The 13848-nt window shown below is 45.9% G+C and overlaps 2 protein-coding genes across 2 annotated transcripts in view; both read left to right on the forward strand.

Annotated features, from left to right (window-relative positions):
- The window catches only part of si:ch211-195b15.8 (dual specificity protein phosphatase 16), a gene marked incomplete in the record, with an annotated part of 19606 nt that extends 16890 nt beyond the window's left edge, over positions 1 to 2716 (forward strand). The window contains 1 exon segment of the mRNA XM_037689371.1: positions 1847 to 2716. Within this exon segment, the coding sequence (XP_037545299.1) occupies positions 1847 to 2495 (649 nt within the window).
- Positions 2717 to 12344: 9628 nt separating this feature from the next.
- rras (RAS related) overlaps positions 12345 to 13848 on the forward strand; it is a 108832-nt gene continuing 107328 nt past the window's right edge. Inside the window, exon 1 of the mRNA XM_037688799.1 lies at positions 12345 to 12923. Within this exon, the coding sequence (XP_037544727.1) occupies positions 12837 to 12923 (87 nt within the window). The 5' untranslated portion in view covers positions 12345 to 12836. The remainder of the gene's footprint in view (positions 12924 to 13848) is intronic.

The following is a 13848-nucleotide window of genomic DNA, read 5'->3' on the forward strand; positions in this document are numbered from 1 at the left end:
TGACTGTGAGTTTTGCAAACGTGTCATAAGAATATTTTATTAGTGTTAATGTTAACCCCACCAAGAATATTTAAATACACTGAACCATGTGTTCAGCTTTAATGGCTGTACTCCTGAGATTTACAGAGGAAAAAATCGTGAGAATGAGTTTAGTATTTAGCTATGACTGATTAAACGCGCAAATACTTCAATTGCTCCTGAGAAACAGGTTACACTGAGTGGAGCGGTCGACCATTTCAAGATGGCGGCCCTAAATCTCGTCAGCTCCAATAGACGATAGTGGTCAATGCTGTATCTAGTCATATATGATATCTATGGCGGTGACACTCTCATGATTACAGCCTGTAATAATAATAAGTCTAGCATGATATAATCAAATAATTATACGCGCTGTCGCCTCAGATGTTTTCTGTCTAAGGACAGCTCAGGTACAGATGTCAAAACACAGCTGGAATGCTGCAGAAGTTACAAAAACTAGAGAAATTGTACTTTCTGTAAAAAAAAAAAAAAAAAAAAAAGCTTACCGCTGAATGCTGTTTAATTTAGCTAAAGAAGTTAAAACTAATTTGTTGAAGATTAAAGAAGCAGAACACCAGATAAAAGCTAAAATGCTAAAAAGCTAAAAATAGCTAAATACTGATTCAGCCTTTACGTAATAATAATAACAATAATAATAATATGTAGTTTTCTACAGTATTAAATTTTTTCTGCATTTGGTCAAACTACATTCACATATGCATTCATTTTTTTAAATGATTTTCATATCAAATCATTGCACTTAATCAAGAATGGTGTCCTGTTGCGATTATTATTTTTAACTTTTAAAATATTATTTACCTTAATAAAATCACAAATCTCTTCAAATCTTTCAAAAATTTGTTTTCGTCAAAATTTGTTTCAGCATACCTGCTCTGTTTTTGGGGCTTTTTAGGGGTGCACCGACTGCAGTTTTCTGGCCGATCATTGATCGCTAAAAAGTCTGACCTGCCGATTCAGATTTTGTTTTATAAGCGACACTTTCAGGTGTTATAAGGTCACAATGCACCTTCAATTTTTAATATTCTTTTATTGAAAAACATACCCTTGAACAATATCCTAGAAACAATACAGACATGTTTTAAGTGGCCATGGAGTAGTACTCTGAAATATAAATGAAGTTCAGACAGTTGTTGTTGTTAAAACTAAAAAAATCTGTAAAATCAGTTTCTCATGTAAGAATCAGCCGATCTCCCAAATTTAAGGAAATCGAGGCCGATTTATCATGCACTCCTTAGCTTTTATCTATGAAGCTAACTCAGTCTCAAAAGTAGTCATGCATGCGTGCAACATAAATTGTAACTCAGTAAATTTGGTAAGACTCAGATGACCCAGCTTTTTACTAACCTTGAATGCAGCATTATTAACTTTGTGAATCTGCTCTCAAAGTCACATTCACAGGCTGCTGAGCTGGCCTCAGCAGGTGATTTGTGCACAAGTACACAGTGACAAAGTGACAGTTTGTATGCACAAAATATTCCTATTTGTGATATTTGAAATGTGTACATTTGTAAAACTCATGGCTCTTATTGTACACATACAAATATTGTACATTTGTGTGACGACCTTTGAGACTTATTTATCTACATATTTAGCTACTGTCTTGCTAATTAAATTTTTAGCCATTGTTTTGTTGATGTAGTTTTCTGTTCTGTGTATTAATGGAACAATTTGTTCTGTAGGTGCTGAATGACTGCTGAAGTTTGATAGTTTTCACACTGTTTACACAGAAAATGCTAATTTTCTTGAGTAGATGTTGACGGCAGTCCTGTCGTAGCTCTGACCCACGTCTTCTCTGTTTACTCATAAGGTTTGTGAAAGAGCGCCGACCCTCCATTTCCCCAAATTTCAACTTCCTGGGTCAGCTGCAGCACTTTGAGGGGACTTTGAGTCAGAAGGCCTATGGTGGGGGCGTCTTCACCCAGCAGCAGGTCGATCAGCTTCCATCAGACACACCCCATCATGAGGACACAACACAGCAGGGAGGCTCCCTTTTACATGAGAACAGGAACAAGCAGCAGGACCAGTGGAGCGTTTGTCCAAACCAGCAGCACATCCAAAAACCGGCCTCCGACTCCTGTGAGCCCACCAAACCTGCAGCAAAACCCACACAACTACAACTCCCAGCAAGCTCTGCTTCGCTGTTAGAGAAACGAAAAGGCCTCACTCTTTCTTTGACACCCTTGGGAACATGTTCCCCCTCCTCAAAAAGCCAGCAGCTAGGAGATGGCACAGTGCCGACAGCTGTCTGGGAGACGAGAGGACAACTGGAGTCCAAAACACGGAGTGGCAGCGTCTCCTGCAGGCCAGCAGAGGAGACCCACAAGGAGCAGGGCCTGCTGTCTCCTCTCAGCATCACGCTGAACAAACTGTTGGACTGGGGGGAGTGGGTGCTTCTGGGCGGTGCGTTTGTCCACCCGGTGAAGGTGGGACAGCCGGTGCTGCCGTACAAGTACTGAGGGTGGAGGGAACTTGTTTCTGTGCATTTTTGTCCGCATCCACCACAAGCTTGATACAGCACAGGCTTCATCGTCTTCATGTATTTATTGTTGAAGAGAATATATTCTACATGAGAGAAACTGACACATCCTGTTTATTAGAGACAAACGTGACAAACAGAAACAGAATTTCAGACTTATCATTTTTTGGTCATGTGACAAATACAGGAGTTCGAGAATCACCTGATAGTCATAGTTCTGCTTGAGTTGTTTTTATTTATTTATATCATTTATTAAGAAAAACTGTTCTCTCCTGAAATTATATCAATAAATATTTCTGCATATAACCTCCTGATGCCCTGCATGACATTGATTTCAGACTAGTTCTTATTCAGGACTACATTTTAATTATCAACCCTCCTTTGCCCCTCTGGACCCTCAACCCCCACCATCTGCTCCCCTGGGTGCTCTACATGGCAGCGCTCTGCTCCACACAGAGGGCTGTGGTAGCGCAGTGGTCTGGTCATGTCAGGAAGGACATCCTGTGTAAAAATAATCACCAAGTCTTCATGCGAGTTTGCTGTGGCGACCCCCAAAGAAGGGAGCAGCAGAAAGAAGTATACTGTATATTTATATTTTTAACTACTAATTGCTCAAAACATGCTTGTTTTCATGTTTAAGAGGTTCTACTAATCCTACTTCGTATTTTCTGGCATATAAATCGCACCTTTTTGCAGAAATTAGCATGCCTACGACTTATACAGCAAAGCAACATATTTTTAATTCAACTTTTATTGAGACAGGTTAATCCCAAGAGGACACAAGAGAAACCTGATTTCAACAAAGAATGATGATAACTGGACAACAACAACAACAATAGACAATTATAAAAGAGGCATACAGATTGTTTTGTTTTTACAAATTAAAACAAGATGGCAAAAACAAAGTAGCAAAAAACATTAGATTATAAGACAAATGTAGAAAACTAAAAACAGGAACATGTCTGCGTTGGTTTGTGCCAGGAACTTAACAGATGTTTGAAGCCACTTAGGTCAAGGTCGAGAGCTTCAGATCTTTTTGCAAGATATTCCAGGAAACAGGAGCAGCGTAGGAGAAGGCCCTTTTGCCTAGTTTGGTCCTCACTGAGGGAACACTGCATGTAATAATGTCCTGGGAGCACACACTGAAACTGCATTCACATAGTGACATGTAGGAGATGTATGAAGGCAGCAGACCGAGAAGTGATTTAAAGATGAAAATGTACCAGTGGGAGAGTCTGCGTGAAGTTAATGATGACCAGTTAACCAGTGAATACAGGGTACAGTGGTGGTTATTGTAGTTGCAGCCAGTTATGAATCTTAATGCACTATGATATGCAGGGTGCTTGTAGAAGCGTTCATGTAAATCAGTCCTTCTCAAATAGTGGGGAGCGCCCCCCTGGGTGGGGGTGGGGGGGAGCAATGCCGGGGATGCATGTGACCCCGGGGAACATTTTGCAGCAGGGATTAGTAAATAATGGCACCATAATCAGTGGAGGGAAGGACAGTCACAGTTACAAGGTGTTTCCTTCAGAATTAGACAAGATATGTTTCTGAAAAAGAAACACAGTTTAACTTTCAGTTCTATTTCGTATAAGCTTCGCCCTTTAAGGCCTTCGCTTTAGTGGGTTTATCCCGTTATGCGCAGCATAAGCACTGAAAAAATTTAGTCCACGCCCACCTGCTGTGTGGGCCCCACCCGGTCCGTATAAATTACGTTAAGAGCGGGAAATCGGCTCCCATTTTTTCTTCAGCGAGCTAAAATAGCACTGTCAGAAGAACAAAGAAGGAAAATTGTGTAGATGACCAACCTTTGTTAAGGATGCTTGGCCTGGCAGTCGACCTCCGGTCGTCCGGTGAGTTCTCCTCCCCGAGGAGAAGATGACGAGCAGTCTTATTTCAAGGTAAGCACCGAGGAATACATCCCAGTGACAGGTCACTACACGCTGGACAACGCCATCTTGTATTTTTCCTCTTATCGCGACCCTCGGAGCGAATCGGATGGTTCCTCCGGGACAGGTGTGCTCAGCTGCAGCCCCCGCTGCTCATTCCCTCCTGGGGAGCGTAGTGTCGGTGGAGGGGGCTGAGTGAATGCTCACCCCATCCCACCTCGTTTCGCATCGGCGATCACACCGCTCCCGGCCGACGGCGCCCTCAGGGGTTGCCCGGCGTAACCCAGGAGGAGGCTGACATGAAAGGACCCTTTTTACGTCCTACGCCTTTCCCGCCAGTTCGGATGATCCGGCGGGAAGGTTGTTTACTGGGCTCCATTCCGGCTCACCGTCTTGATCCATATGGCCTCGTGCTCCCAACAGGACGTCCTACGGGCGAGGCCACAGACGGGTTCTTTCCTGGTAGATTGGGGGAGCCGGTCTCCACAGTCCGCACCCATCTCCAGAGCAGGGGTTCACTGAGCGGAAAGTCCCTCCGTGCCCTCTGGAGCCGAGCCTGATGGAGGCTTCATTGGAGTAAGATGTTCGAGATGGACCAGCGTCCCGTGCCTCCGGTTAGCATAACCGAGACGGTGACACCGCTCTCCAACTGAGCTCACCAGCATGTGTTCCACACGGCCGCAGCGAACAACACGTTACGCTGTTGGCATACACGTTCAAAGGCGAGAAGAGACGGTGGCCCTCTGTCCTTCAGTTCACTCCGCTCTCGTAGCAGCTGCTTGCTAACGACGCTGCCAGCCCCTGCAGTACGCTCAGTCTACAGGTCAGCTGACGTCATCCTCAACCGGTGCACCTTTTTTGCTGTCTGCCGCCCCGCATCGCAGCCGGAGAACGGGGTCCCAGAAGTTCTCCTGGCCCGTCACTCCACCTTCCTCTCAGGAGAGATGCAGGAGTCCGTTGGTGATCCTCTTTTCATCAGCTAGAGATCATTTCAAGATGCTCCACAGCTGCTCCACGGCTGCTCAACGCCTCCCCAGCTCTGCTACGCCAGCCCCTCCCATCAGACGTCCCCGGCAGCCGGAAGTTCATTTTTTTTCCCGGACTTCGCCAACAGGGGGCCCTCCAGGACAACAAACAGAGCTCAACGGAAGGTAACTAGGTGTCCGGTCGCTGGAGGTGTGTTGATGACACTGCAAAATAACATCATTTTATGATGAAGTGTCTCTTAGCCAGGCTGTCAGCATGGTTTATCTGACAAGCGGCTCCATCACACACACTCATCACGAATGAGCCTTTTTAAGGTTGTTTTCATTCACTGTCAGCGGTGCCGATGCGCGCTCCCGCGGCATGAAAGCGCGCACGCAGCTCTCAGCGCCCGCCGTTCACGTCAACGTTCACGTGAGACCACGGTACGAGCTCAGCAACGTATCTCGCTCCCGGCAGAAGCGACACACGTTTTGTCATTGCAGCGGTGTCAACGCGCGCTCCTGCGGCGTTAGCAGTTTCACAAGCCTCACAGCGGCTCTGCTCCTTTATCCTCGAAGAAGGTTTTCTGAATTAATACTGCAGCGCATGGAATCATTCTGAAGTTCACATGACTTGCAGCCAAGAATGAACGTTTTTTTCTGCAGACCGAGCCAGGGGTAGCCTCGCTTCACCGATGCCGCGCGCTGCTTCCTGACCGCTCCAGTGCCAACGCGCGCTCCCGCGGCGTCAGCAGCCCCACAAGCCTTCACAGCGGCTCAGCTCATACATCCTCGAAGAAGGGGTTTTGTCTGAATTAATATTGCAGCTCGTGGAATCACTCAAAAGCTCACGTGACCCGCAGCAAACAATGAACGTTTTTCTGCAGACCGAGCCAGTGGTAACCCCGCTCCACCGTTGGCGCGCTGTGCCTCCTTACCGCACCAGTGCCAACGCGCGCCCCCGCGGCAATCCTGGCTTAAAGCGTCGCATGAGGACGCACACACACGACCCTTCAGGGCGCGTCGGCTCATATGTGCACCCGCTTCCGAGCGTTACACCGAGCAGCTGCACACAACGTGAACACAACACATGAGCTGTTTTCCCGCAGCAACACAACGTCTTGCATCCTCGTGGACGCGCGTGGGTTTATTCTCTCTCATTCAGCGCGCTCCAGTTCACATCAGCATGTATGTGAGTTTTCACAGCATAAATGCGTGCCCGCTTTATAGCTTATAACGGGTGGAAATGAACGCGCGCCTCCAGACGGATGAGCGAATCATTTTCATCCGGGATTCACGCTGCAGTTCAGCTCAAACCCCGGTGTGGAGGAACTCTGTGACGTTTTTTTCTGTCATTTATGAACAGATCTCGTCCCCTCTAGTAGAAGCTCAGGAAATTATTTTTTGAAATGTAATTTCTAGAATCTCAAATGGAGAGGAAACACAAGGTCTCTCTCATCACTTCCTGGTTCCAATGAACTGGAAAGATGAGATTTATTCTAGATTGTCAATTTTCTGAGCTGTGAGAAACAACACTCCATTATGCGCTCGAGCCGCTTTAATTCTGCATTATCTGGACACCTGCCATTGAGCAGCTTATACAGACAGGGGGCAGCAGTGCAACTCACGTGAATCGGTTGAGTGATATCAGCTGTTTTCTGTCAGCAGATCTACGTCACACACATTTAATAAGCTGTGGAGCCGCTGTGGCTCCCCACACAGCAGCCTTTTAAATGTTTTGGAGTGTCGCACGGGATCTTTGAATGTGACTCAACACTGACCTTGAGCTGCAGAATCATCAGAGTTTGTGATTCTCAGACAGCAAGTGACTGTTGCATACATACTAGCAGGAAATGTATGCATTTTTTTCAATCCATGTGCCACATTGTGAGACAGATGCTGTGTGGGACACATCCAATCTGTTCTCCATTGGAGTGAGTACATCTCATGTATTCCACCCAGAACTAGGACTCAGACACGGTAGAATCCTGCCAGCGTCTGCGGACGTGTAGCAACACGAGAGAATGCTCAATGTCAATTATAATTATCGTGGAGCCACGGGACGATCCACCGCTGGGTGGATGTGCCTGCTCACAGCCTGTGGTCGTAATGCCTTTCACCTTCTTCTCTCCCTCTGGTATCACGGTTTTCTGAACCGAACTCAGGAGGAGGGACTGGCAGCTCCTCTGCCCCAAGTGCGTGAACGCATCATGGTTCCCAGGCCTACGACATTTTTTATCAGGGCGCTCGTGGAACCTGCCGTGGAGGGGGGACGCTTCCCTCCAGGCGGGAGGAACGATCAGGAATTAATCAGAATAGGCCAGCACCTGTGGTTTGGCCGCTGTGCAGATCTTTGAGAGGATGGATCTCTCGCAAGATGTAGTGCGTACGATTCAGGAGTCACGTGCTGCATCCACCACAGCGCTGTTCACATCAAGTGGTCAGTTTTCCAACGCTGCTGTACAGAAAGGCGTAGAGGCCACTTCATGTCCACTGGACGACATGCTGTCTTTCTGCAGCAACCGAAGGACAGAAATCTGGTGTCCAGCACGACTATTGTATGCTGCAACCGTGTTTTTCTTTTGTCTCAAAGTTGTCGTAGACAGAACAACCTTTAATCATCCTCTGACGAAGCATTTTGTCTCAGATTGATATAGCGGCTGTGGGCCTGTTGTGACACGGGAAACGTTCAGTGTCAATTATGCACTTCTCTGAGCCCATGAGACGAACCACTGCTGGGGGGTGGATGCGTTTGTCCACAGTCCATGGCCCAAAATGCTTCTGTACGCGTTTTTTTTCTCCACCTCCTCTGATCTTACGGTTCTTGAACCGAGCTCAGGAGGAGGGATTGACAGCTCTCCTGGTGGCCCCGAGCGCGTGGGTGCACCATGGTTCCCAGTCCTGAAACGCCTGCTGTCGGGGTGCCCGTGGGAACTGCCGTAGAGGGAGGACGCTCTCCTTCCAGGCAGGAGGAGCGACCAGGAGTTACCCAGAAATAGGCCAGCACCTGTGGTCTGGCCGTTGAACGAATTCACTTACAGAGGATGAGTTGCCCACAGGATGTAATGCGCACAATTCAGGTTTCTCGTGGTGCATCTACCACAGCGATGTACACCTCAAAGCGGACAGCTTTTCAGTGCTGATGTACAGAGAAGGATGTAGAGACCTCCTCATGTTCTTTAGGTGGCATGCTGTTCTTTCTGCAGCAGCTGATGGACAGAAATTTGCATCCAGCACGTTTAAAACGTACGCTACAGCCATCTCTTCCTGACATGAAGGTTTCTGAGACAGAACAGGTTTTATCATCCGCTGATGAAACGTTTTCTAAAAGGTGTACAGAGACGCAGGTCTGTCTCACACCCACTTGTTTCCAGTGGGATTTAATACTGGTCCTACAGGTCATGATCAAAGCTTCATTTGAGTCTTGGATCAGGTTCCACTTAAATTCTTGTCTCTTTAAACAGCACTGCTGCTGGCTTTAACATCCGCTAAGAGAGTGAGTGTCTTTATCTGCCCTCTCTGTCGCTCCGTCATGTCTCAGAAATTAGGCTGACGGCAGATCAGCTGATTTTAGATCAACCCAGCTTTTATGCCTAATACATCACAAACTCTTTTAATCAAGAGCGATATTGTTGGAGGGGTCGTCCCCCCCCCCCCCTTCACACAGATCAGAAGAAGTAACGTCTTTTTATCTTCTCTGTCCTGTGCGGGCGTTGACGTGTTACATAGCGTGCACAGCTGCAATGCGTCAACATTTGTTTGTGCATTATAGAGATGCATCTGCAGGTCGCCCGTTATCCACCCAGCGCTTGTCACACTGGCTGTGCGAGACTATTTCTGAAGCCTACAGAGCATCAGAATTAGAGTCTCCTGTCAACCTCAGAGCACACTCTATCAGGGGTATCGCTTTTTCGACTGCTTTACATAATGGTATGTCAATGCAGGATATTTTGCACTGTGGCCGCGTGGTCAACACCCTGCTCATTACTCGCCTTTATTTAGGTGATGTGATGGCCTGTTCCATGACACATTCTGCCCTTAGTGTTTACAGAATGAATATTGTTGTTTCATGGAACTCCGTTTTACTCACATCCGTCTGCATGCATTACAGTGTGAGATGTTATCAATCACAAGCTGTGACTGTTATTTGATTCTATTGTCATTAATCAGTTCACGACTATTGTTACCAATCAGTTCATCTGATTAATAATCAACTCTCTTGTTATTATTAATCTGTTCATACGGTTCAGCCGTAAACCGGTTGGTTCATGGCTCTTTTGAGCGTTTTTCCCTCCCCGTTGATGTTTCCGGGGCGTTCATGCATTCAGAATGCATAGTTACACAACATGCGTCTGTGCATGGCCACATAATTACGCAATGCGTAAAAAAGTAAAAGTAATTATGCACACGGGAGCTGAGTGATTAGACTTTTTTGGGCAAGCTTCTGCTTCATATGGTGTTCGAATGGACCCAGTGAGGCGAGGACCACATCTGCTTCGCCCTTTACTCACTAAAGCGAAGGCCTTAAACGGCGAAGCCTATACGAAATAGAACGTTGGTTACGTACTGTAACCCCAGATTCTATGAGTATAGGCGTAGCCCTTTAAGCGTCGGGCCTCAATGGCTCCTAAATGGCTGAAGAAAAAAGTTATTTTGGGAGCCGATTTCCCACTCTTAACGTAATTTATACGGACCGGGTGGGGCCCACACAGCAGGTGGGCGTGGACTAAATTTTTTCAGTGCTTATGCTGCGCATAACAGGATAAACCCACTAAAGCGAAGGCCTTAAAGGGCTACGCTTATACTCATAGAATCTGGGGTTACAGTACGTAACCAACGTTTCTTTACTAGGTTTTCCACGTGAAACTTAAAAGAGAAATGCGAGTCAACCAAGATACCAATTTTTTTCTTCCAATATTTATAAACCAACTTTTGGCTGAGATCTGACAATTTGAGTCTTTGAATTTGAATCTGACAATTGAGTTCTAGAATTGCGCCACTCAAGGTGGCTGCATGTTGGAGCAGCTCTGTTACTTTCATTCTGAGATTTTGCTTTTGGATACTTTAATTCCTCTTTTTCTGGATGTAAATCACATTTTTTGAATGATTGTTTCCTTTGGTATCGGATGCTGTGCAGCTGGAAGGATTTTTACTGAAACTTTTTTAGTTTTGGACATTTGTCATTTGTTATGATGTGTAACCATGGCAACAAGGCAGTTTTCTACAACCAACAGCAGCTGATTAACATCTCAAAGGCTCAAATAATATCTCAACTAGAGCCCCAAATCTCAAATGAGTTGAAAAGGATGTTCTATGGATGCATTCTCATCTACCTGCCAGCTGTGCTCGGGTGCCTGACCACTGAGATCCTGGAACAAGCAGGAAACACGGCTCATGACTGCAGAAGGACAGGATCGTCCCTCAGCACCTACATGATGAGGAGCTCGGCAGACTGCTGGGAGAAGTGACCATTGCTCTAGGAGGAGTTCTGCCCGGTATTCGGGTGGTCTTACAGCCCAGGGGAACCGAGAGGCCAGCCGAGTCTGGGTGGACGGATCGAACGGCATCTGCAGCCAGTTTCTTAGGATCCACTGTGGGATGGACCTTTACAAGAGACCCTTCCTGCCTACAGCCATCATTATCTATATCATCTCTGAATGAAATGAGGATAACAAGTTACAACAACAAATAATTTCCCTTTGGGATTAATAAAGTATTTTTAAATTGAATTGAATTCATTCATTCTGACATGGAAAATATTGAACACTACCATTTTCAGCCACTAGAGGGCACTTGAACATGTGGCAAAGTGACTCATTAATAGGTAAAAGTGACTATTAATGAGACACTTTGCTTGCCATACAATGCCACCTTGATTTTGCTCTGGAACTCCTGAAGCAAATGTCAAATCAGCTTCATTTCACTGTGCTGCCCAGGAGAAATGCAGCTAATTTAACCATTAAAGTGCATTTATTAAGGAAAAGTTCAACTGAGACACACCTTTGCTATAATGTAGAGCAAACAAATAATTGTTTTTAAGTGTTAATCTTGTTAAAGTCCTCCCATGCACGCCCCCGCGGTCGCCATTTGACAGCCAATCGATTTTTGGCACAACACCAGTACACATTTCCGGGTTGTCAGTGGTGACGCGTAACAAACACGACGTGTCAACGGTGACCCATAATAGATGTGACGTATACGGCGAAGTGGCATATTTATGTTTTTTCCCCCACTTTATTAAGACATATTTGGACTGATGCGACATATAGCAAAAAATACGGTAGCTAGGAGAAATGAAAGATGCACACCAAGCAAAAGCCTGGGACTGAGTTTCATTAAAACCTGCCCAGTGGTGTGCAAGTTATTTTGCTAACACTCGGCCAAAGACATTTTTGCACTTTCTTTGATCAGGCGTGATATTTTTTTATTATCGGAGTTGCATGAATGGGCTCCACATACTCCTGCTGAATTTAACAAAACAGTCAAAACTCTTCCTGGTGCTCTGTAAGATCCAGTTCCTCATGTCTGCTGCAGGTTTGAACAGAAGACAGGAATGCATTTCCTGAGGGCTCCAATTTGCTCAGAGCAGGGTTTGATTTGCTTTAGCTCCTGAAACTTGTTTACAAACAAAATACTAAATGTTCCAAGCATATTACCTGAAAAAAAAGAAGAAAATAAATACGTTTAGAGAAATATGCTGAAAAGATATTAAAGTTAAAAACCCAGCACTCAAGCTACAAGCTATCTAGCTAACAGTAACAAAAAGCTAAAAGTAGCATAGATTTAAATAAAGTTGAATATTTTGAATAATAATCTATGAATGATTAAAACGAGCAACGTGTGCTGAAGCTGTTTGAACTCAAAAACCTTACAGAAAAAGCTAAAACAAATAAAAACAAACAGTATACCCAGCGGCGTAAAGTTTGATTTTATTTTTATTTGTCTCATGGAGGAGTTGGGAGCTCGAGCTGATGTGACATCCTGTGCGCTGTAGTGACGTCACTGATCCTCTAAATGACCAAATAAGGACAACGAGACACGAAAGTTGAGTTTAAACTGACAGTTTAGTTCCAGCTAGCAGCGCGTGTGGAAGGTGCGGTCAGCAGCGGGACTCAGCGGCCTGACGGACACCGACCGACCGGGTCAAAGTTCTGGACGTTTGGTTTTCCTCGGAGTTTTCTTGAAGTAAAGAGGAAGCAGTTCCGCCCTGTGGATCAGCGTTAGGCCGAACAAAAACAGAGGAGCAGCAGTCCAGCTCCGACAAGGCCCGTCTGTCCACGGACACGGACTTTGGTCCTCGCGTGGCGCAGAAACTCCAGCTGTGGCAGAAAATGAGCAGGAGAAGTTTGAAGCGGTAACAAAAAGCCGTGCGTGCCCCCCCAGTGTAAACCATTTTCTGGCCTCACCTGATAAACGGCGGGACTCGCGCGCACTGAAAAGGTTTTGTCCGGAGAAGTCCAGCTGAAGATGAGTGGAGAAGAAGAACGCTTCAAACTGGTGGTGGTGGGAGGAGGAGGAGTGGGCAAGAGTGCTCTGACCATCCAGTTCATCCAGGTGGGTCAGTTCCTCCACATGCGGGCGATCATGTTACCTTTTATATGTGCGCGTTTGTCTCAAACATCTCATGATGACATCCTGATGCATGCTCAATAATCCAGGTAGAAAAATCCAAAAAAGTTAAATCTGGTCCTCTGGACATTCAAAAAAAACAAAGCAAAAAATATATAGAAACGTTTCGTCTCTCATTCGAGAGACTTCCTCAGTCTGAGATGCTGTATTCAGCTCAGTCTTATAAATAGCACCTTCTCAGAGTGGATCAACCAGTTTGCTGCTGACAACCAAAACCAGCTGCTCACATGGTCAAGAAGGACCATCAGCCTAACAATGGATCATTAGCACACGGATGGATGTTTGCTATTCACAGGGGGTTGAGTGATACTAGCAATAACAGCATTGTAAGAGGGGGACAGTTGAACCCGGAGGCCTCCACCCCTGTTTAATGATGGACAATTTCTTTTCACAAAGATGGCCTCCTTTACTCCTCTCTCAAACCATCGTTCCTCTCTGTCCAGGGTGTGAATATCTTCATCCCTGAAAGAGTGACCGCTGGCCTGGAGATGAGTGTAGACCGCAGAATCCTGGCCTGATGATTTTGGTCCTCTGTGCTGGGCCATCCTTTTGGCCAGTGGCTGTTTAGTTTCCCCGATGTAAGACTGATCACAGCCCTCCTGACACTGAACAGCATACACAACATTACTCTGTTAGTGCCGGGGGACTGAATCTTTGGGATGAACCAGTCTTTGCCGTAATGTATTTTGGGGTTTAAAAGCCACTGGGACGCTATGTTTAGAAAATAAACGTTTCAGTTTCTCTGATACTCCCTCAACATACGGAATGACCACGGGTCTGGGTTCCTCCTTTACACCTGATGGCTAAACATAACGTCCCAGTGGCTTTTAAACCCCAAAATACATTACGG

Source organism: Nematolebias whitei, chromosome 15 (genome assembly GCF_014905685.2).
Source record: "Nematolebias whitei isolate Nwh7 chromosome 15, NemWhi1, whole genome shotgun sequence".
In the NCBI taxonomy this organism is placed as follows: Eukaryota; Metazoa; Chordata; class Actinopteri; order Cyprinodontiformes; family Rivulidae; genus Nematolebias; species Nematolebias whitei.